Source organism: Daktulosphaira vitifoliae, unplaced genomic scaffold (assembly GCF_025091365.1).
Source record: "Daktulosphaira vitifoliae isolate Bord-2020 unplaced genomic scaffold, ASM2509136v1 Scaffold_1, whole genome shotgun sequence".
In the NCBI taxonomy this organism is placed as follows: domain Eukaryota; kingdom Metazoa; phylum Arthropoda; class Insecta; order Hemiptera; family Phylloxeridae; genus Daktulosphaira; species Daktulosphaira vitifoliae.
In genome coordinates this window covers 78,109,188-78,133,011 of record NW_026099572.1, presented here as the reverse complement: position 1 = coordinate 78,133,011, position 23,824 = coordinate 78,109,188, and the positions used below count along the sequence as shown (strand labels likewise).

The following is a 23,824-nucleotide window of genomic DNA, read 5'->3' as shown; positions in this document are numbered from 1 at the left end:
GTTGTGTTTTGTTAATCAAAAGCGAAGTCGTTCGTTTTCCGTCTTAATTCGTATAAGGGGCTCTTGTCTGGCGGTAAAGGCCGAAGAAGGGTGGTTGTTGTGGCTTCTCCCTGAAAGGTCTCGTGGGGTTTGCGTGCGGGTAAACGACACCTTCTTGCCGTGCTCGTAAAAACCGCCTCTGCTTCTCTCGAGTTTATCTTGTATTTTCCCCTTTTCTTCTTTTTGTCTTCTTTTTTTTTATTAATAATTTAAATCTCATTCCTTTTAAAAAGCTTTCTACCGCTCTACTGACGTGGATACCCATCACTTTGACCCGGCATTAATAAACTGGTACGGTAAACTAGTGTAAAAAACATAGAATAGACGTCGTGTTGCGAAGGTGTTTGCTCTTCATTTTACTTTCTCTAGTCGTCTCGTGTGTACGTCTTGGGGTAAATAATGTGTTTCAATGTTTAGTGCATAATGTAAGTAATGCACAATTTTTTTAAGTGCACTCTCTAGTATGTTACGCAGTGGTGTTTTTGTTTTGAAAAAAATATGTGGGATACTACGTAATAGCGGCGGCTTTGCTGTCACATTAAGAACAGTAGACCCAATTTACTTGGCGTGGAATACATTTTTTTCATAATGATTGTTTTAGAATGAGCGTGAATTTTTTTTTTTTATTCTCCCCGAGAACTCATAGGTTTTTATTGTTTTTCTCGAGAATCGCCTTCACGAACAAACCCTATTGACACCATTTACTAAGAATTTTTGGACGAGTGTATCTATTTTTCATTTGTTTTAGTCGTTCATGCGTATTTTTTATGGCTTGTCTTGTTTAAATGTCTTTGACAAATATGCCGATGAATAACATTATTACGAATATTTGTTATTAAAACTCAACAAGTATCGTTTTCATACAGTTTCGTGTTGACAGCTGTGTATATATTCTGTAAAATATTATAAGGGTTGTGTTTTTCGGCGTGAAACATCGTTATTTATCTCTGGCCTTTGGCTGTTTAGACGTTGCTGCAGAGCGTGTGCACATTTAACGATCAGCAAACAAATAATTAAAAATGCTTGGCTTTTTATAAACAGTACTATTATTATCATTCCGATGAGAAGGGTAAAAAAGTTCACGGGCGACGTTGACGAAAGCACTCGCGCGGCCCGACTACAAAACAATATCCGGTATATGAGGTCGGAGAATAAGAGGGAGACTTTGGTGGTGTCATCATGGAAACAAAGCGGTGGTTGTAACCGACCCTCGGGTTGAGAATTTTAATTAATTACCGCCCGTTATTATACTCGGCTGGTCAACCAAGCGGTCGGCCCGCGGTATGGAGAACTTGATGGATTAGGAGACTGTTAACGACCCGAGCCGTATCCCAAGTCGCCTCCACTTCCAACTGTAATGGATGCACACCGTCCGAGGAGTATAGAAGTTTTGATGTTTGTGATCCTTTCGTTAATTTCTATTAGTTTAAAGTTGATGTTTTAATTATCATAAAAAAAAAACTCTCGTTTTCTCTGGAAAATTCGCGCTGTCGGAATCCTTTATGTGCTCTATGAATGATGAACATTTTGCAACACGCCGTGTATTGAATAAATAACGGTTTTTTTTTTTGGTTTTTAATTTCGAATCGATTATTTGAACTCGGTAACGACTCTGTTAAAACTTTACTACATAAGCGTTCCATGAAACAAAACGTGTAATAGTTTCGTATAATAACACCTCGGAGGAACTGCAGAGTGGAATCGTCAGCAAATAAACCTATGAACGTACATTTGGGAATCATTTATTTCTTGAAGGTGTAATAATATGTTCAGTAACTACAATTCAAACCGTAGGTTCCCTAGGGATATTTGCCATACGTATAGTTTATCTAGCGCAACGTATAAAATAAATACCTCGATACTTTGAAACTCTTTGCCGGAGGGTTTTGAATTGCGCGTTTTATTCATTTAAATTGCTGCAAAAAAGTAATTTCTTAAAAATAGTTTTTAATATGTAATTAATGGGATTTCCAGCTGGTGTAATTTATTTGATGGGACATGCCAAGTTAGAGTTAACAAGTATAAATATACACTATAAAATGTTTTCATTTACTTGAAAATATTTTATTTCCATAGTTAAATACAAGTGCGTAACTGTATTGCAACAAATGTGCAACGATGACCTTATATAAATCATTTGAAAGTTTAAATCAGCTGGATGATCACTTATGAAAAGATAACCGGCTAATCGTTGTAAAGTCTGAAAACAGTTTGAGCACATAAATAGTCAGTGAAAACTCAGGAGTAACGTTACGATTTCTTACGTTATCTCGTGGGATTTGAGGGGTGAGAAAATGATAGGACACAGTCATTCCATGGCCATTACTTTCTAGAAACTTAACGATATCTCCTGCAACGAAAATAAAATTAATCAGTATTAATGAGACTCTAGGGCTGATGACAATAATAACCTTCTTCCATTGTTGTTTTCACGGAGAAGAGTAATTTATATTTTCCTCGAAATGCACTTAATTATTGTTTATGTAGTAAAGTTATCAGCTACCAGTTAGAACGACTACAAGTCTCTTTGATAAGCGCTTATCAATGCTCAAAGCTTTCACGCTTAGTCGTTACAACACTCGTCACACTGATATTTCTCGACATTATTGACAATTAACAACGAATTCAGTTGTTAGATTAAACGCTCCAAGTTTCAAAATAATAAATGTAGACGAACACTTGCTTTGCGATCTACCGGTTGGCCAGACAAATGTGTTGTCAAGATTGACTCGGTAGCATTTTTATTTTAAATTATCTTTAGTTGCAATATCATATAGTAGATTTTTTCTATAGAGAAATCCGTTTCTTTTCTTATATATATATATATATATATATATAGTATTTACACATTATAGTCATAACGGTGCGAATCCATCAGATGAAACCGGAGAGCGGAAAATTCGAAAAGACGGTTGAGTAATGACGGCAATATATTTTGATGAAGTTCTCCCGTCGTTGCCTAAGAGCATGAAGATGGTGTGTAGGTCATTTTGAAGTAGTAGAAATTGTAAAAAAGTGCTGTAAAAAGAATAAAAAATATATACACCACACTGTTGGAATGGGATAAAAAAAAGTAAAGGAGGGACTTTAACCCTGAGACGTCGGTCTTAAATTTGACAAATCGGCCGTCTCGCGACAGTGTCGTCTCAAATATACTTTTAAAAAAAGTCGCAAGAAAAAAATATTTTTTCTTTTTATATTATAATAAAATAGAAAATGTATATTATAAGCCGTTAAAAACTACACTGATTGACCGATAAATTGTGATTATAAAGAAAATCTACATAGCTTTTAGGTTAATTTCGAATGGTATTTTCTATAGTTTTAACTTGGATGTCACATAGATTTGTACGTCTCTTGTTCATTTAACTGGAACAACCTTTTATATACAGTTGATGTTATCTAAAAAAAATAATTAATTAGGCTAAGGCCAGAATAATTACAATCGATTACTTGAAGTTAATTAATTAAAATAGTACTAGGTCGTAATAAAAACAGCACAAATGATTGGCACGGCAGTTTTTTTGCTGTAATCCACAGTATGTAATTCATGGACACCGTGTCGCGGGTATGTTAAAAATGAACGGTTTCCGTACCAACAGATATAAAATTAGTAGTCATTGCTAAATACCGCAAGTTATATCGCGTGATTCGTAAAACAATGTGTCGGCCAATAATGTTAATGAAATATAAATTAACGATGTCGCGAGACCTTTTCGGCAAGTCGATGATATTTTTTTGTGCGCACTCACTCCGACGTTATTCACAGTGTATACATGTTCATTTCCCTGTAAATACGTTTTATGAACTTTGCATAATATTGACAGGGGTGAAAAATGTAAAAACATTTCATGAATATTTGATCGGTGAAACTAGGGTAAGAATAATTATTGTAATCATGATAATGGCGTGTTTTCTGACCTCTGTAATGTAGGTATAACAAATAAACGCTGTAATTACGTTGCAACGTTTATTTTTTCTTTATTCAAAAAAGTTAATTGTCTGTTGTATTTGGAAACTCGAATTTGTTTGCTCCGAGTTTTTAGAGTCGGACTTGCTTTTATTCCACTGCAAATCTACGCACACATGGCGGTAGTTCAAAAGAAACCTATAATATTGCGTTACGGGAGTGGTGCCGGTGTTCAAATAGGCCTCAAATATTCGGTTGGGTGCGCACAGCTCGCATTCCGAATTATCACATAAAAGTACCCTATCCCCTCCCCTCCTACCGTACAACATGTATGTGTATTGCAATAGTGATATATCGTCTGAAACCATCCACACTGCGGCAAAAGAAGTTATTTCGTTTTACAGAAGGGAGGAAAATAATCACCTGCGGATTTATTTATATCTCCTCACAGGTATTCAGTCGATGGAACGCCGCAGCACCTTCGTTTTTTCTTTAATGTAAAATTACCTTAGCAACGCTGTTATAATTCAAACCGATTTAATTGCGGCAATAACGAGATTAATATAGTAAAAACTTAACGACCGCAGAGTGATTTCGATTTAGTATTTTATCGAAATTGTCTGCGGCGCCGTCTAGAAAACACCTAATTAACAAATTAATGACGATAATATGGCAATCAAAATGTCATCACATATTATCATAGCTCGCGCGTCATACGCGACCGCCGCCAAGGGAAGTATTAAAAAGTAAAGCTGCAAAGTCAAGTGCCGTATTATTGTTATATCCGTCAACTACTTCTGTAGTATAAATAATTGATTCGCAATCAACTGAACGGTTTTTGAAAATCGCTAAGGAAAAGATCGCCATCTCGAAGTGTTGTTATTATTGTACTTTTAAATTTAAAATATTTTTAACAAAGAGTTTTTCTCAAATGGATGGTGGTCGGGGGTATAAAAGAAAATCAAACGCGGCGAGATGAAGAATATTCTTTCGGTTGCTCTTAACGTCGTCGATGCTTTTATTTAAAATTTGATTACTTTTTTGTCACTGTAAAAGCCTTTTTCTCGTCTTTCCTACAACAACAGTATGATCCACAGGGAGAAGATATTTTCCGAGTACACGCACCTCTCTGTCGTGTATCCCCCCGACTACCCCAATTACCGAGAACGCCCTTGGATTATTTTTCTTTCGACGCCTACTCATCTCCACTCCAAAATCCTTTCGTCTATCAGCCGCATTGCCGCCGTCGTTATTTATGAAATCGACAAACCTATTTGGTGAGTTAATTCGATTTGTCAACTACTCAGATTCTCGCCCTTTTTTTTAACACTCGACAAATTTAACCGGATTTCACCCACGCTTTGCTCCTACAAAGTGATAACATACTGTCGAACGACCGGTTGGGTTCATCTAGTACCTTCGGAATTCCCAAAATTGGACCTGAATTTGATCGTTCCGCTTCAAAGCCATCTCAAATATCACGCTGATAGAACGTTCAGCAGTTAGTTTGCCTTTTAGATAATGTAAAACCCTATCGTTCAATCGGAATTCTACTTATCGAAACAACATTCTTGTCGAGTAACGATGTAAGTGGAATACATGCCGCTAATACGTTTGAATTGGTATTGGAGTTCAAACGCGGATGTTAGACGTCCATTATTATGTAAACTGTTGAACCATACCCGTTTTATCGAAAGTATTGTTCATTGGACTGTTACCCCTGAAAAAAACGCATTTTTGAATTTCCATTGAGCTGACGATTTTCTACAGTTTTATGGTTTTCAATGCGGCGTGCGTTACATTCATTGCCCAGAATTTTTTAACAGTCACTAATTTATATGGGCCGCGTTTGCTGTACAGCGCTTGTAACGCGTATGCATTGTATTTGATTTAATTAAACAACAACGATAAGGGCTAAGATATCCTCAGTGGGGGAGACAAATATTTTTATTTTGGCCGCTGACGACGACATCTGGCGCTCGGCGTATTTCCAATATAAACCAAGAAGAGAAGTCAACAGATTGGAATTGGTCGCGGAAAAGTTTACTGTCGATTATATTAGTGAAGGGTAGGGCGGCAAGGCGACGGATAATGATAAGGTTTATTCTTTTCGTACGGCTTTTTTAAATTTTTATTTGCATTCCCTTCCCTCCAGTCTCCTCCTTTTGTCATTTACAAACTAACTTTTATATTAACTTCACGTCCGCGTTCATTACGCATTCAAATAAATTATCGAACACCACCAGCGCTTCCGTTTGAGCAACGCGCGTCGTTCATTCCCATGTAATTGTTGTGCTATTTTGTTCTTTACATCAAATCTAACAATGTTATCCACCGGCCCGAAAAGTATAACACATTTGTATAATTGGTCGGCATGTTATAAAATGAAATCTGGTGAATTTCAATGCTTGATAAATATTAAGTTTAGGGTTGGTTTGTTAAATAATTTGCACGCCAACGTTTTTAACGACCTAATGATATAGAGGAAATTTAATTATAATTCATCTTGTGTAATAATGTTCTTAAGTTCTTACGGCGGTGTTGATATTATGCTCGCGTACCTAGAAATTAATTATAAGTAATTAATCCTCTAGGGCTAAGTATGCTGTAAAAGATAGGACAAAATGAAATTTGAACATATGAATTTTGTCGCTGTCACAGATTTTAGTGGTGATTTGTTGCAATAAAATTCATTATTCAAGATTAAAAAAAAAAACCGTTCAAAATGAAATACTTTTAATGGTCACCTTTTATTATTTACTAGTAAAATTATTCATTTTTAAAAGCACAATTACGAGTTTCGTTAGCCAAGTTTTTCGTTGACTGATTTTTATTCCATAAAACAGTACGAAGGACATGGCAGTAAAAAAAATGTTTTTTTTTATCGTATTATTTTAACAATAAAAAATAAATATCTGAGTAATTATGTAGATCTTTTCGTGGAATAATTTAACTGCCCGAGCAATGGTCAAAACGCTCATTTTTCACCGATATCATTTTATTAAAAATAAACATTTTTTAATCGACTTCCGTTTAAATTAGAATTTTTATTAACGTTTTCAAGATTTGATGTAAACGTTACGTATTGATAAAATGTGCTTTAAATTAAAACAAAGATCAGATATTGTTTGAAATTTTGAGTTGAATCATCACGGTGCTTTGACTTTGAAAAAATTATAACTCAGTATAAAATAATTGATTTCCATGCTTTTATTTGCTTGCTACCTACTCTGTGTTATAATATTTTTTGGATTTACATGGTTTACCATAGTGTAATGGATATACGTGTAAAATACTTCATTATGTAATAAATAGAACAGAAGTACCATAAAGCTGTTAATAATGCTTTGTAGTAAACGTTCATGTACAAATGCACACGAAACGATATCGACGACCGTGTCACTGTGTAATTTGTCAACTCATTTGTAAATAGTAACACGAGAGAGACGTTAACACGTGTATTCTTTTTTTACACCTTAATGCTTCTTGTTCGATCGATTGTGGCCGACGTTTATAAATTGTTAGCTGCCGGGGGGTATTCGCACTGAAGTATTATTTCAAACAAAAATTCAATGACTTTTACCTGACCGAGTTAAAAATGCATCTTCCCTCTTCTACATTTTCTTTTTTTGTCTTTTAATTCTGTTACAAAAGGACTTGCTTGCTTAGTTTTTATTTGTCTCGTCAAAATTCTTATACGATATAAAATACCCTCAGACAATACCACTGCTATTGAGTGTTCATCTTCGGTGAAATAAAATAGCCTACCGAAAATGTCAACTACGTTGATGGGAACAATAAAAAAAACTGTGATAGAATTTTTTTTTTTTACAATTAAATTTTGCATTTTTTGATACAAAGAATTTTTACACTCATAAAAATTTCATTACATGTTTATTGAATTTCAGTATAATATGGAAAAAATCATTTTTATAACATTATTAAGCAGTGATCAATTGTGAATTGCTAATTATGTTCTATACTGTATTTTTTTGTATCATTTACACTTATCATCATCTCGAATGCACAAATGAATTTCATGTTTTACAAATATTGTTACAGTATTACATTGGTAGTAAATTCACTGAATTTTCATTATTTTTGTTAGTCTGGAAGTATATTAATTATGTTCTTGGACGTATTCTAGTTGCCTGTGTATATTTGAACTAGTATTTAACGAAAACTATTTCCATAATTTTCGAAAAGGATTTATATGTTCCAAAGGATAGCACTAAACGAGGTCCATACAATAAGGATAATTACGGTGTATTTCATCTACACGTATATAAACATGAGGCTCACAGCTGTATAAGTAGAATTATAAACAACATTAAGGTTTATAGTGAGGCAAGAGATTTATATTCATGTTAACATACAAACCTTATCTAATACAATGTAGAAATTGACTACCATTTTACTACAAGTTAATAAAAAGTGTAGTCTTTCATTGCCCTATATGTTCTCTATACGACTTTGCATTTGTCTTGCGACGCGTGTGTACCTCATACTAAATTTACTATGTTTGTAAAAAAAACATTAATCGGCCATCGTTTTTATTCAGAAGATAATTACTAAACTTTATGTGAGCGTTTATGTATCGTGATTTTACAATTTCAGGTATACAGTTTTGACTTTAAAGGAATGAAAACGTTTATAGTACATAATAAGAGTATACAATGAGTCAAACTAATGCGATGGTAAACGTCTTATCTTAATCCAAAAGTAGAAAACTTTTAAAACTCACGTTCGTTTGCCAATCTACTTTAATGGAATTTAAAGGAACGCATCAGAGTGAAAACCAAGGCGTCGTTTCATTATTTCCTCTTAATTATAAAACGCATAAATGTATGTTTGAATATGATACATGGATAAATGTTTTTTAGTTTAAAAACTACCTTATGACTCAAGAATCAAAATTTCTTCGTAACGGCTGCAAACAATGTTTTTATTGATTACTCTCGTGAATTATCTATGTCATTAAAAATTTAATTTTTTCAGTAGTGTAATTATCAATTATTTCATTATTATAAAAATTCAGCTAGGGATATGTTTTAATAAAATTATATAGAAATTATAACATAAAGACTCCGGTTAAATGACGAAAAATATTTTTTATATTCAAAGAAATTTTAAAAACTTTATTATATAAAATAATAAAAATAATTTCTCTTTTGAAACGTTTTAGATTCATCGTCTAATTAAGTGGAAAACTGAAGTAGTAGATTACCAGAGCTTGATTTAGATTATCTTTTAAAAAACTATATTCGTTACAAATTATTTTTAATTTTGCTGTTAAAGAATTAATTGTTGAAATGTTCACTTGAACAACAAGTAGATTATTACATAAGTACCACTCGAAATTTGAATACAACTCTTAATAAAATATTTTGTATGGCCCTAAATTGCCATATCGTTTTGTAAAAAAAAGATTTAAGTATGCGTTACAGTAACTCAATTAACTTAACGCAAAAGAAAAAACTCTGATTCTATGCAAGTCATTTTGTCGTTTTTACCAGTTTAAAATATAATTAGTTAAACAAATATATTATTTTTATTTATGAAATAATTTATAGAAGTCATTTGTAAATGCATTTGACATTTTGCAGTATTAAAACCATAAGGAACGCTCGATTTTTATCTGCTGTGCTACAATTACATTTTTTTTGCGGAGTATAATAAAACATGTCATGAATGTATAATTTAAATATTATAATCATCAAAACAATAATAAATGTGTAAAAAAAATAGTTCAGAATTTTCCGTACAGAAAAATAATGTTCTATAGATATAAACTTTTGGTTTTTATATTATTTAATTTTCATAGATAGAATTTTTAAGTTTGAATAAAATGTATAAATATTACATATCTTGTCAACTTAGAAAGTAAAAAAAAATAACATTCTACATTTAAATATTCTATCATATAAATAATGGGTATCCACGGCAAGTAGTTGGGGTAATCCGGTTACTTATCTACGGTAGAAGGAGTATATAGCGTTTTAAAGGGTTACATATTTTAAAATAATAACTAAAAAAAGTTATATTTTAAAAAACTCGACATAAATCATTTTGTTTTCATGCTGCCATTTATTATCAAAAACCAAGATATTTAATTAAAACGTCTCCTTTTTATGGTATCTTACAGAAGTTAGAAAGCGTCCGACTCCTCCGACTTATTTTTGAACAGTGTTAAGCAGATGTCATTAATGTGCTTAATTTTACAAAGAGCAATTATCAGCTATTATTATTTTTGTTCCTTATAATTGACTATAAACAATGCGTTGTAGCAATTAAATGGCCAAGCAATTAAAATACGCTTAAAAAGTTAAAATACTTCCAAAGGGGTGTGTAACGCACACCCCTTAGGCGTTAAATTCGAGGCAGAATAGAATTAGAAGTTTGTTTGTAACCAAGATAAAGTAAAATCGATAAAATAAAATACTTCGGCATTGATAAAATAAAATAAAATTCGGCATTGTTTTTAATAAAATGTCATAATAGTTCCGTGATCAAATAATTTTGCATTTTACTAAATTCAATCTCTAAACTATTGTAAATGAAAACAATACTACTTTAATATATGCTAAATTCTAAATTTTTAAAACAGATCATTTTTTGTTTATACAAATTCATCGAATGGTTCCCAATATTACTATCATTAAATTATTTTATATTAATTCGTTATTTTGTATGTTTGTTATGTTATTTTATTATTTTGTTATGTTATTTATGTATGTTTGTTATTTTTTTATATTAATTGTTGCAAATTTGTCTTATTATTTGAATCGTACATTAGTGTACATATTTTATGTTATTTTATATATTACTGATATTATTATGATTATTATTTTAGTGTTTTTATAAATGATTTAATGATTAGATAATACAAATTAAAGGAATGTGTATCCAACTGTGTAGGGAGTTAACTCATTCCACTCCTGTGCTGCCTAGGTACATTGGTATCCCCAAGCCCATCGCTTTATAATTGCAACGAATTCTATGAAAACTTTTCTCATCCAAAATTTAAAATAATTCTCCACTAGATCACTGTTGCTTCTATTGAAAGGGATGCATTAAAAGAAAGAGCAAGAGAAATACGTCTACTTTTCCCTCTACGATCATAAAACTGAAGCTGTCCCAACATAATCGTCTTTTTACTTCAATGCTCATCTTCCCAACCTTTCACACTACCTTTCATACTTCTTAACTCCAGTCAAGAGTTACCAAAAAGTTTTATTATCACTAAAACGTTTAAATTAATCCCAATTGAAAATTATAATAATAACTCTTCTATTTTGAATTATTAAGAATTTTCAATAAAATTTCAATACAGTAAACTATGACACTAAAGAAATATTTTACTCTAATGTTATAATTAATAAACTTTTGTTAATTAGTTTAAGCGATATCATCGTCATGCGTAAAAAAAAAAAATAAATAAAAGTACATATAATACAGTATGTCTTAAAAAATTTATTGATAGAAAATTAAAAAATGACCAAATATAAAAATTGTTATGGGAAGTATTTGATTAGTGGTCTCAGTGTACATAAACATAAGATATATTACCTATATATTCTTTTTCACATTTTATAACTCTTTGTAGACGAAATCCTTTCCAAAATCTTTTATGGGAACAAAATAAATAAAATAATAAAAGCACCTCTTGAATTTTTCATGAAAATCTATCGATTGAATACAAAACATCAAAAGGCTTTTTATGTGACAATGTTACACTTTTTATGCAATACTTATTTTTTAGTAAAATAGCATAATAAATTTTTTTAATATTAATATTATTAAAATAAATAAGATTAATATTTCAAGTAAATTGTTAAATTAAATAGTGGTTAAGAAGAGACAGGTGGCTAATACAGATTATCATAACTAGTTTTGAATCACACAAACACTCATATTTTATTCATGTGTCAAAAAAAAAAACGTTTTGAATTACACTGGTCTTTTCTTCCAATATAAACCTTGCTACTTTTTAAATACCCGAGTAAATGATATGTTCAATAACGTTTTATTAGTTTACATTCTTAAAACTTGAATTTATTATTTACATATCATCTGACTATATAAAACTCATTCGCATTTTATATTGGAAAATTGTAAATTTTAATACTCTTAAAAATATTTAAAAAATTTTAAATAGATACAATCAGTTAATACTACATATTAAAAACATTGATTATAATCAATTACAATTATTGTATACATTTATGTGATAAACCAATCCAAAAAAGATGTGTGTCTTATCAGCTACTATAAGTTTTTAATAAGCCCTTACCTTAGATTTCTAAGGTTTAACTCTAATATAGTGAGTACAAGTATATATTATCATTATAAGCTTATAAATAAATAAGCTTATGTATAAATAAAAATTTATATCAGTATGCCCTAAATATAACCATAAAAAATCATTTTTATTCAATAAAAAAAAAACAAATAATTTAATTATTGTACTATCAGCTTTGGTATTTTCGAACAAAAAATGTCATGTTAGAAATAATTTGATACTTAAAAATACTTTATGACGAAAGAAAATATTTATTCAACTGTTAATACCATCGATACGTTTTTATTGTGTTTTGAAATAAATCAAAGATATCGTTAATTGTTTTTATGACTTAGATAGATACAATACAATTCGAGTTGAACGTAAAAAAAAAGATAAACAAATTGATATAGTATTGAACTATTATACTCGTACATTTTTCTGTTGGAGCTTAAAGGATTACCAAACGCAATACAATAATAAAGTCTGGCCATTTGAACAGTTTGCTGTTGAAGTCCAACAACTGAACGGTTGTATTAATATTGATTCATCCACATGCAGACAGTTTGACACAACTCTGTGTGTTATAAGTTAACGTTCCTTATTTAGGCTGTTTTTTAAAATTTAAACCTTTTTACTGTGGTTTAAAATACTATGACTGGCAAGTCCCATTCACGCGCATAATGTGACATGTAAACATATTCGACGGCTGAATATTAAACAGAAAATATGTTCGCAAGTCGTTGCTTTGATGTTTTCAACATTCTCATTGTCTACTGTAAATCAAACACTCACTGAACAAGAATCGCTGTGTGAATATACTCTAATTCTACTTAATATTTGTTTCAAAAAAAAACTTGTCAAGGTCACAAAATTAATTGTTCTCTGTACAAGATGTTCAAACACGACGATTATATAAAAAGAAGATAGTTCGTATATGAACTAATATTTCCGGGAATCAATAATTGTTTTTTTATAATAAATTAAGTTAAATATATTATTATGGATATATTTTACTTTAGTAGTACACAAAATGGAAATTACTAGTGTAGATCTCACTCAACTGTGAACTATACTGATTTAACGTCGAGCTTAATGCGACCGTCAATTAATAAAAACGTACAGAATCCGTGTAAATAATCTTTGAACTTCAACGCGGCTTAGTGAAATATCTCTTCAGTGTGGCATAATGCTGGCAGAGTTCATTGCCTAGTGATTTCAAACTAACTGAAAATTTAATTCAATTCGTATTTTTAATTACACGAAAAACTGTTAATTTAACAGAAACGCTTCTGAAACGAAAAACGTTGTAAATAATAATTTCTCTACAGTTTACGTTATTTGTTGGACAACGCGGAAAACTGAGTTTTTACTAAAAAAAAAAAACGTTGTCATTTGGTGTTTTGAATCAAATTCGTCAGAAACATTAGAACGAAATTTATTTGGGTCAAGATGGTCGACATGACGTTTTTTTGTCTAGAGCGATTTGAAATCGTATCGAACACTTTAGTCGTAATGCGATCTTTTGTCAGCTCGTTTAAACATTTCCTATATATTCACTGTCGTCATTGTGCATATTGTGTTCCGGTAAAAGGTCAGGTCTATTACGGTAAAATTGCTTTTGGAGTTACACTGCAGCGATCAAAGGTCACACGAGCCTTTTATTTTTTTTTCGAAAGGCAGAAACTTCTTGACGAACCGCTTAGCACAACAACAAGCGACTCTGACACACGTGTAACCGTCGCTTTTGTTTTTCACGCGTCTCGCCAATAATATTCAAACATCTCGTTGGCTTTGGGAATTCGTCGTTGGCAACATCCGAGAAGATATTTTATTGATTAACGAATATTGTCGTCGGCAACGTGTTTTTATTATATTTTTGTCCTCTCACGTTTGTTGTTCCCCATTTTCGCGACCATTCTTCCGATAATATTGCATTACAAAACCGCCACGTTCCACACCGAACTCCTCCCGTGAGAAGCGATAAATTTCTCTGCGGCATGCGAAATTTGTACCTCCGCCACCACCTCCCCGACGGGTATGTGCTATAAAACGAGATTATCTTGCCAACCGTCGTCGTCGTAGGTAGTTTGTGTAGCAACGGCGTTTCTCTGGAAATCCTAACGGCGGCACCGCTATCTCTGCTGGAAATCTCATCGTCACACCGCATTCTTAGTGGGGTGGCGGCCGGGGCGAAAAACCAGTGCCGCGCGCGTGTGTGTGTGGGGGGGGAGGCGTCGCGAATCCGAAGAGGGTTTCAAGTGTAAATGGAAACGAGAAAAAATTCCAAACGATACCAATCTGATTGGGATTAGCTGCTCTATTGATTCCCTCTTACGATACATGCGAACTTGACACAATATGTTTTATAATATATTTTTAAGTATATTACACGGATGTCAAAATCTATTTTGTTATTTATAACCTCGTGGATTAACGTTGTGTCTGCAATTTTCCATCCCAAACTCCGAGAGACGACCATGTTGTCTCCGAAAAACATTAATAACGTTCCTTACATCATCACATGTACGGAAATTTCTCACTAGTCCGAGTTGAATTTCGTATATAAATATATATATATATATAATGAACTTTGTAAAACAGAAGAGAATTGTGCTCATGAAAACCCGTATTGAATTTATTTTTTAATAAATTAAAAAAAATTTAAAAGTTAAACCATGCCTAAATGTAAAACTTTGATTACAGAATTCAAATTTGTTCTATCAATAAGAAATTAAAAGTTTTTAAAGCTTTTTTTTTTACTTATTTGTTAAGATGCAAACAAATCTGTAAAGGATATTTTATAAAATATATTTAATTGTTAACCATATGTATTATTTTGACGCATTTGTATTATTTCATTGAGATAATTAAATGTCACTATTACAGTATTTCATAAAATATTACCTATTAAAAACATGTTGTACAATCTATTCTAATTTTTGTTTTGATAAAAATATTAAATTACTCGTTAATTATCATTAAAAGACAATATTATTGAACTTTCTCGATTTCATTAGTTGTATAAATTATAAATATTAAAATTGTTATGATCTATAATTAAGTATAACATTACTAGTTTTTATCTAATTTGATAAAGGTCGCTGAAATCCAATTGTTAGTGTAGAACTTCATGAATTATATTAATGTGTGTGAGATTTGTTTGTTATATGTTTTTTATGGGAAATTTACATTGGAAACAATTGAACTTGGACATGATTAAAGAACGTGAGTAGTTTTCTAAAAACAAACTATAAGCCATCAAGCCTTATGTTTCTCCCCTACCTTGTTTATACCATTACTCTGCCTTTCTAAGTCACTCCCCCATTTCCCTGTCCCTTTTTGTTCTACTATAACTACTGTATAGATCCCCTTTGATGTCCATACGGTTTTGTTAAACTTTTACCACCAAACTCGTCTCCCGTTTTATTCAAACAAACAAAGCCCGGTTTCTTATTAACTTTCACTTTTGACATACTCACCCATGACTTTTCGTAACCACCGAGTAAACAAATGTCATAATATAAGACATTATCGTTTTCTGCAAGTTTTTCGTTGACGTATTGGATGATAGTTTGTCTCTTTAGCTTTCAATGACAATCATGAAAACTTGAGCCTATTTATATTTATGTACAATGTTTTATTTTATTACTGAATCGTTATTTCTATTATATTATACATTTTTGTCCTCTTACAGCTCACATGTTTAAAAAATATATATATATAAAGTCCTCGGCAGTATTTGTCGTTAACGATCATTTTTTTTATTATAAGGATTAAGTATAGTATATTCAATCATTACAATAAAAAATATTATACAATTTTCAACACCTTTAAACTTACGAAATCTAAATAGTAGTTGTAAAAAACCGATATAAATCTTGTGTAACTTACAAAATTATGGATACCAAATAAACTTCATTGTCTACCTGCGATTTAAATATTTAAAACATAAAAAAAGAAACCATAAAACAAATTTTGATAGTGACACTTCAACAGCGGTAAAAAAAAATAAACGCCTTGTTTTATGTAGATGTTAATTTTGATAAAACTATAATTTACTTGATATGTGCCTATCGAATTATACTATCGTCTTCATTACTTGGTCAGATATCATTGATATTGAATAACACGTTTTCAGTTGTATATCATTATGCATTTGAATGTTAAAATATGTTCAATTTAATCACTTGTCATTTTTCAACCATCCTTTACTGTTTATTGCTATCCCGAAATACCTTATGGACAAATTATAAATAACTATTATGGAAGAGCTGACTGTGAGTGTGTTATTGATTGTAAGTTTTGTAAAATCATTGGTTATTCTTACACTGTAATGTAAGTAGCAAAAGCAGATGAAAACGACTGCTTTTTGGAGTCGTAAACTAAGATTTATAGCTTACCAACGTTCCTTCAATAAACAAACATAATTATCGGCTCTTTCTCAACTTTTAGCTAGAAAACACTCAATAGACTCGTTAGAAACCAATCGTGTACCTGTATACATCCCATGTATTTATCTTTATCAGTTTCTTGGTAGGTTTAACCATAAGTTTTCATTTTCTTTGTCCGCAATTACTCGACTTTAAAAAGCCATACTTTATCTTAGTAACGTTTCGATAGAGTTTAGTTTCATACATACAAATGCATGTGCAAAATAAAAAGAACGGATTCAAGTTTGTCGTTTTTCATAAGCGTAGGAAAAATTTCGGCCGACACTTGAAAAAGATTTTACAAAGGCATGAGCAAACTAATAAAGCTAAATTTTACCTTGGGAATTCTTTTCCTAATTAAATTTGGAAGAACGTTATTTATCTAATTAGTTCTACTTTAACTTGTCTAATGAATTTTTAAGTATTTGATCATGAAATATTTTAGTGTAAAATTAATTTATTGAACGTTTACTGAACTTTCAACCAACAATAGCGTAGTAAGTCACTAAAACGCGTTATTTTTTTATAAGTATCTAATGAATTTTAAATCTTGACCAATTTCACGTGCACGTTAGTTCAGTGAACAATAAAATCGACGAACCCATTTTATTTGTCGGTAAAATTTTTCGAAAACATTTTTTTTAGTTAATAAGGACTCGGTTAACAAGTCTAGATTTTAATGAAACCTGTCAACTTAGTCGAAGTGTGTAGGTTCAAAACTGTGCTCCTAACACACTGGTATTATAATTCCTTTTAACAGTTCACCTCAACTCGTTGCTACTGTCAAGAGGGTGGAAATAACTTTACAAATTATAGTAATAGCGTCACGGTATTTAACATGGTTAAGTCCTTTTCAATTAGATATCAACGTACTCTCTATACCTGACACGATATTTCAACATACCGTTGCTGAGCAATTCGATTTAGATAGTAACCATTATTACAGGGTCTTCCTAAATAGCATTTGACGTTAATAAAATAACAGAGTAACATGGAGGCTGAGTTCGGTGGGATCGTTTCGTCGGCACATCAGAAACACGTATACGGTATTATAGTCTCGCTTTGGCGAAGAAACACATTCTGTCGGTTTTTAAATTATCCCCAGTCATAAGTCACGTTTTACATGGGAAGAAAACTTTTATTCGTTTCAGCTTTTTTATTTTCTTTTATCTCCCTTTGCCTTTGACGCAATTCCGATTCAGAACCGACAAAAATGTACTCCTATTCTGCTCTATCGGAAGTTTCATTATTCAATACACGACACGTAATCACGAGATTATTTATACATGAAAATGTGTCTTACATGCTGTAAATAGGTGCTGTTATACTTCAACCACGTGATTGTTCAGGTGTTGTTTAGATTTTTCTTTTTAACATCAAAATCCTGTACAATTTGTATTCAATTCAATGACTGTACGCGTCAAGACATAATCGTGTAAAAACGAGTTCATCGGAAAAGCTTAAAATCATAACTAATAAATGTAATATTTTTACCTTCTCGTGTTTTGAATCTACTTTGAGCCTTTGATATTACCTCATGTTTATTTATATACTGTTATGCACCCAGAAACTAGTAAATACAACACAATATGTGACTTTGTAAGGTGCCGGTATATCTTAAAACATAGTCAACCATAAGAGAAAAGTAAGATATACTTTTTTAGGCACACAAATAATAGAAAAACATTATATATTTAATCTCTCATTTTTCTTCGATTATATTCAATAGAGTGATAATTTTCTTTTTGAATAAACAATTACATAAATAATATGTACAATTCTTATAAGCTATGTTAAAATAATAATAATTTGTACTATAATTATTATTTATTTATAAATTCAAACTAAAAATAATGATATAAGTAAAAAAACAATGAAACATTTAATATTTGGTACTATAAGTTTATATCACGTTAGATTATTGTATTTTTCAATTGAAATATTTTTTATGTTAACACCAACTCAATATATTTATAATATTATAAAGGATAAACAACATTGATTATATCTATGTATGTATTTTACATTTATTATTTATGTGTTGTACAAAATATTTAACTTAAAAAACGTAAATATACACTTTTGTTGTGGAATTTATAGAACAAACTTTTTTCTGACAATTTATTTATATTTCAAATGTATAAAGGAGGGTCCACGATGTTTTGATAAATCTAATAACTTTTGATCCAGTGAAAATTTTGAGTTTCTATTTTTTTTAAATATTTTTTACTGTTATAGACTTTTTCAAAAGTATATTTTTTTAAATTATATAAATATCTAATAATTTTAATATAAAATAGTTATTTTTTAGCCCTTTACTTATAAAAAAATTTCACGGAACGATAATAACTTTAAGATAAGTACTTATTGAGTTACAATCATTTTAATACATCGGGTGATAGGTACATCTCATATAGATGTACATGCATTCTGCCTGCACTTCACAAATTCCTTTCAAATTTAATTTGAAAAATTTCTAAAAACAACATTTAGCTTTTACGATTTGCTCATGGCTTTGTAAAAAACGTTAAAAAAAAAAAACTAACGTAAAATATTAGCTCGATCAAAAGTTATTAGATTTGTAAAAAAAATTGTGGATTATCCTGTATAACTCATAAATTAGAAAGTAAGTTTCATTAACAAACCTTTTGCGTTTTTGTAAAAAATGAATTTTTAAAGTCGTTGACGTTTGCATGATGAATCTCACGAAACTAATATTAACAATGCATATAACGCCATTTTTAGTTTCATCAAATATTACACATGTTAGAGGTATCTCTAGGCAAATCAATCTAATAAATTTTTCATAAAGGGCGTCTATTATTGATATAATATTATATATAACATGATTATTTTTATTGATATTATATCAATGATATTAATTACTAATATTTATACGTATATAAAGATAATTATGTTTATTAATTAAATAATTATTATTTTGTTTTTGAGAATGAGAAAAATAATTATTTATCTTCTTGTCGTTAACTTACTAATAAATTATAAACTATAAATATTTATTTATATAGTTATGTAAAATTTTCGTTACGCAATCCTTAAATAACATTATTACATTAGTTCTGTAATTATGTACATGATTTTCAAAAAAGATTTGTTTTTTCGTGGAAGTTTTGTGCGGCGAGTCGGGTGATCAAAACAAATTTAAATATTATATTTATGACGAATGCTATAAATACTTTCAGTAAATTAGGTTGACTTAATATCATTGTTGCCTGACTTATGTTCATAATTTATATGGAAAATCGGATTTTAAATTAAAACGATTATTGTAATTTAAAAGACTGGAACTGTCGTAATTGGGCATGAATAGTTTACCGAGAGATGGTAGAGTTTTGTCTAACGATATTTTAATAACCAAGTAATTAATGAGTCATAAAAAGTTTAGTAATAAATAAACAGTTAAATACTCCAGAGTAATATTTTTTTTATTATTATCATTTGTACAACTGTTGTGAAAATGTATAACAAACAAAATATTGGAACTTGCTACAAATAGCGATGTAAAGAGCAATGAGAGAAGGACGGGGCTGGGGCAATAAGACACTACTACTATCGCTGTAGTAATGCAGCAAATAACGAGGTGCGTGATATGATAAATGGTTATTGTTTATATTTTGTGTGGGTATTCGTACGTCGTTTTTTTTGCTTAGCCTTTTCTCATAAGTATCAATAAATGTAGTTTTTCGGCGACATAAGCATAAGAAGTTTTGGGGGTGTGCTTCCGCCAACTTGAAAGAGCTCTCGCTGCCAGTTGCACACACATAATAATTGAAGGCGTTACTACACCCTGGGGATCTCTAAGAAATATTTTTGCTTCTCGGTGCCATACTCGGTAATATATTCAGACGCGTTCACTAATTTACACGACGTGGGGGCCAAAACACACACGAAACGGTATACTCCTCAATCATAAATTAATTGTGGAAACCAATCCGCCCAACCCTGCAAAGTGCACTGGAAACACTACCGCGGTTTTTTCTCCGGGTAAACGCTCTTATATAGAAGAACGACTTTTTGCAGTCGCGTTATTTCAAACTAATGACCCCGCTAGGTGTATACTGAATTTTAAACTTTGGATGGGGTCACCGCTTCGTTTAAAAAAACAACTTTTTTTTTTCCATAGTGCTCAGCCTTTTTGTACTTTGCTTTTGTCAGCGTTTTATGAACGGGTTGAGTGTGCAAAGGAAACGTAAAAAAGCGTCTAGTCGTTACCCTTAATAATTGAAAGTGTGACCTCGTTATATAAAAGCTACACACGATTTTCCGGACAAAGAAAATGTTCTAATCTCTCGTAACACTGTGGTTATGAAGAAGGAACGTTACAACATTTTAAACATCACACGAATTTTAGTTTTTTTTTTTTTAGCTGTTGAATTTATTAATAATAATTATCGAGGGTACGGTCCAATGAATCCAAAGACAAAGATTAATCGGTTCGCCGATTGAATTTAAAATGTATAAAATACTAATAATGTCAACGCATATTTTATTCAGTCCGAGTGCTATGGACTACATGCTCTCCACTTTCTAACATATAATTTACTTTAGTGTTACTGAATGTGAGCATAAATTTACAGATGGTTTGTTTGTCTGTTACAGATCACGTGCGAGAATTGTCTTGCGGACGAATGTACTACAGGACTTTTCACTTGGACGAAAATCGTGACACATTATACGTCGGGGCAATGTAAGTTTCATTTGTCATTCTTACTAGTTTCGTTACTATTTTTCACCCCCCTTAACATGATCCTACTGCCGTGTCTACAACTCTAGCGCACACTCATTTTCCTCGGACATATCCTCTACAATTGTATTATTCACAGTTATTGACGAACTCCAACAAGTATTTCGACTATTATCGAAATCAAACAATTTTCCACCATGACTATTGCAATATATAACGACTATATATATATATATTGAAATCTGTTTCTTGCGAATCACCACAATTTATTGTGATTGGTTTACCAAACATTAAACAACTAATGTCTAGCATATTTGTTTAACGGTACGTAACGTCCCCACAGGAAACTGAACATTATTGCTGGTCTGTGCAAAGGGTACAGAAGAAACTACTATTGTAACAATATCTATCAAAAAGGGAAACATTTGTTATTCTTTTGTATTATATCCATTTATTGGGCAAGTATGGAGATGATGCCATCTTGGGGTCACTGGTTTTCTCGTACGAGTTAGTTAAATATGATACTCACTGCACATCAAATACAATAAACTCAATAAATTTAACTATACGAGTTTCAATACAAAGTTTTAAGCTATCGTAGTGTTCTTAAAATCTCAAAATCGTTTTAAATTTAGTGATCCATAAACAATTTATTACTTATAAATTTATAACATTACTTAGCAGACGTTAAAACAAGCTTTAGAAAATAAAATAAGTTACAACAGTTTAGTTGAAACCCTTTAAAAATGGTTGTAATATTAATGTCGAGTTATTTTTAAAAACGATGGGGTAAAGAGATAATACGAAAAAAATATTATTTACCCATATTTTCGGTAAGGTTGACTAAAGAAAAACTATAAAAATGTCAACACAAAAGGTCATCAAAGGCTAAATGGCCTATTAGCATTTTAAAAATGCATATTTAGTCGTAGAGAAATTTGATAATAGCAATCAAAACTATTATAGATAAAAATTATACGAGTTCTCAAACAATTTTCAAAAAAAATGTGATTATCTTGATAAGTCTCTGATTTTAGATATACAAATTCAGACAACAGTTTCGTTTTTTGAATAGGTTTCTTTAGATACAAATCGTAGAAATAATAGTACCTATATTTTACATTAAAACTATATCGGGTTACATAATAATTATTTTAAGTTAATTTAAAATTAAAAATAATCAGATTAAAAAACTCTGCTCCGAGTTCTTCTCAAAATTGAATTGTATATAATTTCAAATTTACGTATGGAAATATTTTCTAATGCATCTTAATTTCCAATTTAAAGTATTCAATAATTTTCTTAGTCTAATATATTTCTTGATTTATCAGTAAATAAGTAATTTTTTAATTCATACCTTATACATTATAAGGTTTCGACATTGTTTTCTTTAATAACAACATACATATTTAACTAGCCTTTAAATAAAAAATGATCATCTAACAAAGAAATTTACTAGTCGATTACAACTTTTGAACATATTCTTTAAAAATTATTGATATTTTTATACATGAAAAAGAAGAGGGGTTTGTGATTAAACTATATTTATTAATTATTATGTTGGTCATTTTTAGATAAACAAAAAAAAAATTAAAAAAAGTAATTTATAACTTATATACAAAAGATATATCTAAAATTAATAAATACCGAAAATAATTTTCATCAATTTTAAGGTATATCGAGCGGAGCAACGTTAAAAGAATTACTCTGTGTAAATATTTATATGTTCATACAATATTATTAAGTTTCAACAAAAACACATCGTTCAATAAATTTCCTGTTTTTTCCATTATAAATATGTTTAGTTATTTTTCATTACATGATATTTTCACAACAGACAAAATATATGCCGTAAAACGGTTATAATCGATTTAAAAAAATTTAAAACTCGCCTTGCTTTTATTTAGTTTTAGCTTTTACCAATATGAAATTAATTAAATAAATAGTAAGTTTCTAAGATTAATTAAAAACCGTATAAATTAAATAATAATAAATAAAATATTTTATATTAATCTCTTTAATTGAAGAAAAAAATGTCAAAATTATTATTTTCTTATTTATTTTTTATTTCCAAAAGTTATTTGCTCATTGTCATAATGAGTGGTGGGTTCCTTTTCCAAATCTTTACAGCATAAATTTAGTTTTTAATCGCAAAAATTATTCAGCAGTTACAATTTACCACACAAAAACGATGAAAAGATTTTTCAATTTATTTTTTACTTTAGTATTTTTTTTTTTTTTATATTCGATGACTTAAACATCATCCAAAATGTTTGACATCTGGTTTCTCGCCTGAATAGCTAAATTATTTCATCCCAGTATAATGCAAACGTTAAATATAAAAACTTGATTGAAATCGGTTTAATACTGTGTACAGTAAAGCCGTGTGATTGTTGAACGCTGATTTTATGTGATGGTTACGAAAACGAATGGAATGTTTGAAAGAGTAAAACAGA

The 23,824-nt window shown here is 30.4% G+C and overlaps 1 protein-coding gene across 6 annotated transcripts in view; it reads left to right on the top strand.

The window, feature by feature from the left end:
- Window positions 1-23,824, top strand: part of LOC126896012 (semaphorin-2A) — a 205,632-nt gene that overhangs the window by 137,551 nt on the left and 44,257 nt on the right. For all 6 annotated transcript variants that reach the window (XM_050668419.1, XM_050668415.1, XM_050668416.1 and 3 more), the window contains one exon: window positions 21,284-21,371. In XM_050668419.1, the coding sequence (XP_050524376.1) occupies window positions 21,284-21,371 (88 nt within the window). The remainder of the gene's footprint in view (window positions 1-21,283; window positions 21,372-23,824) is intronic.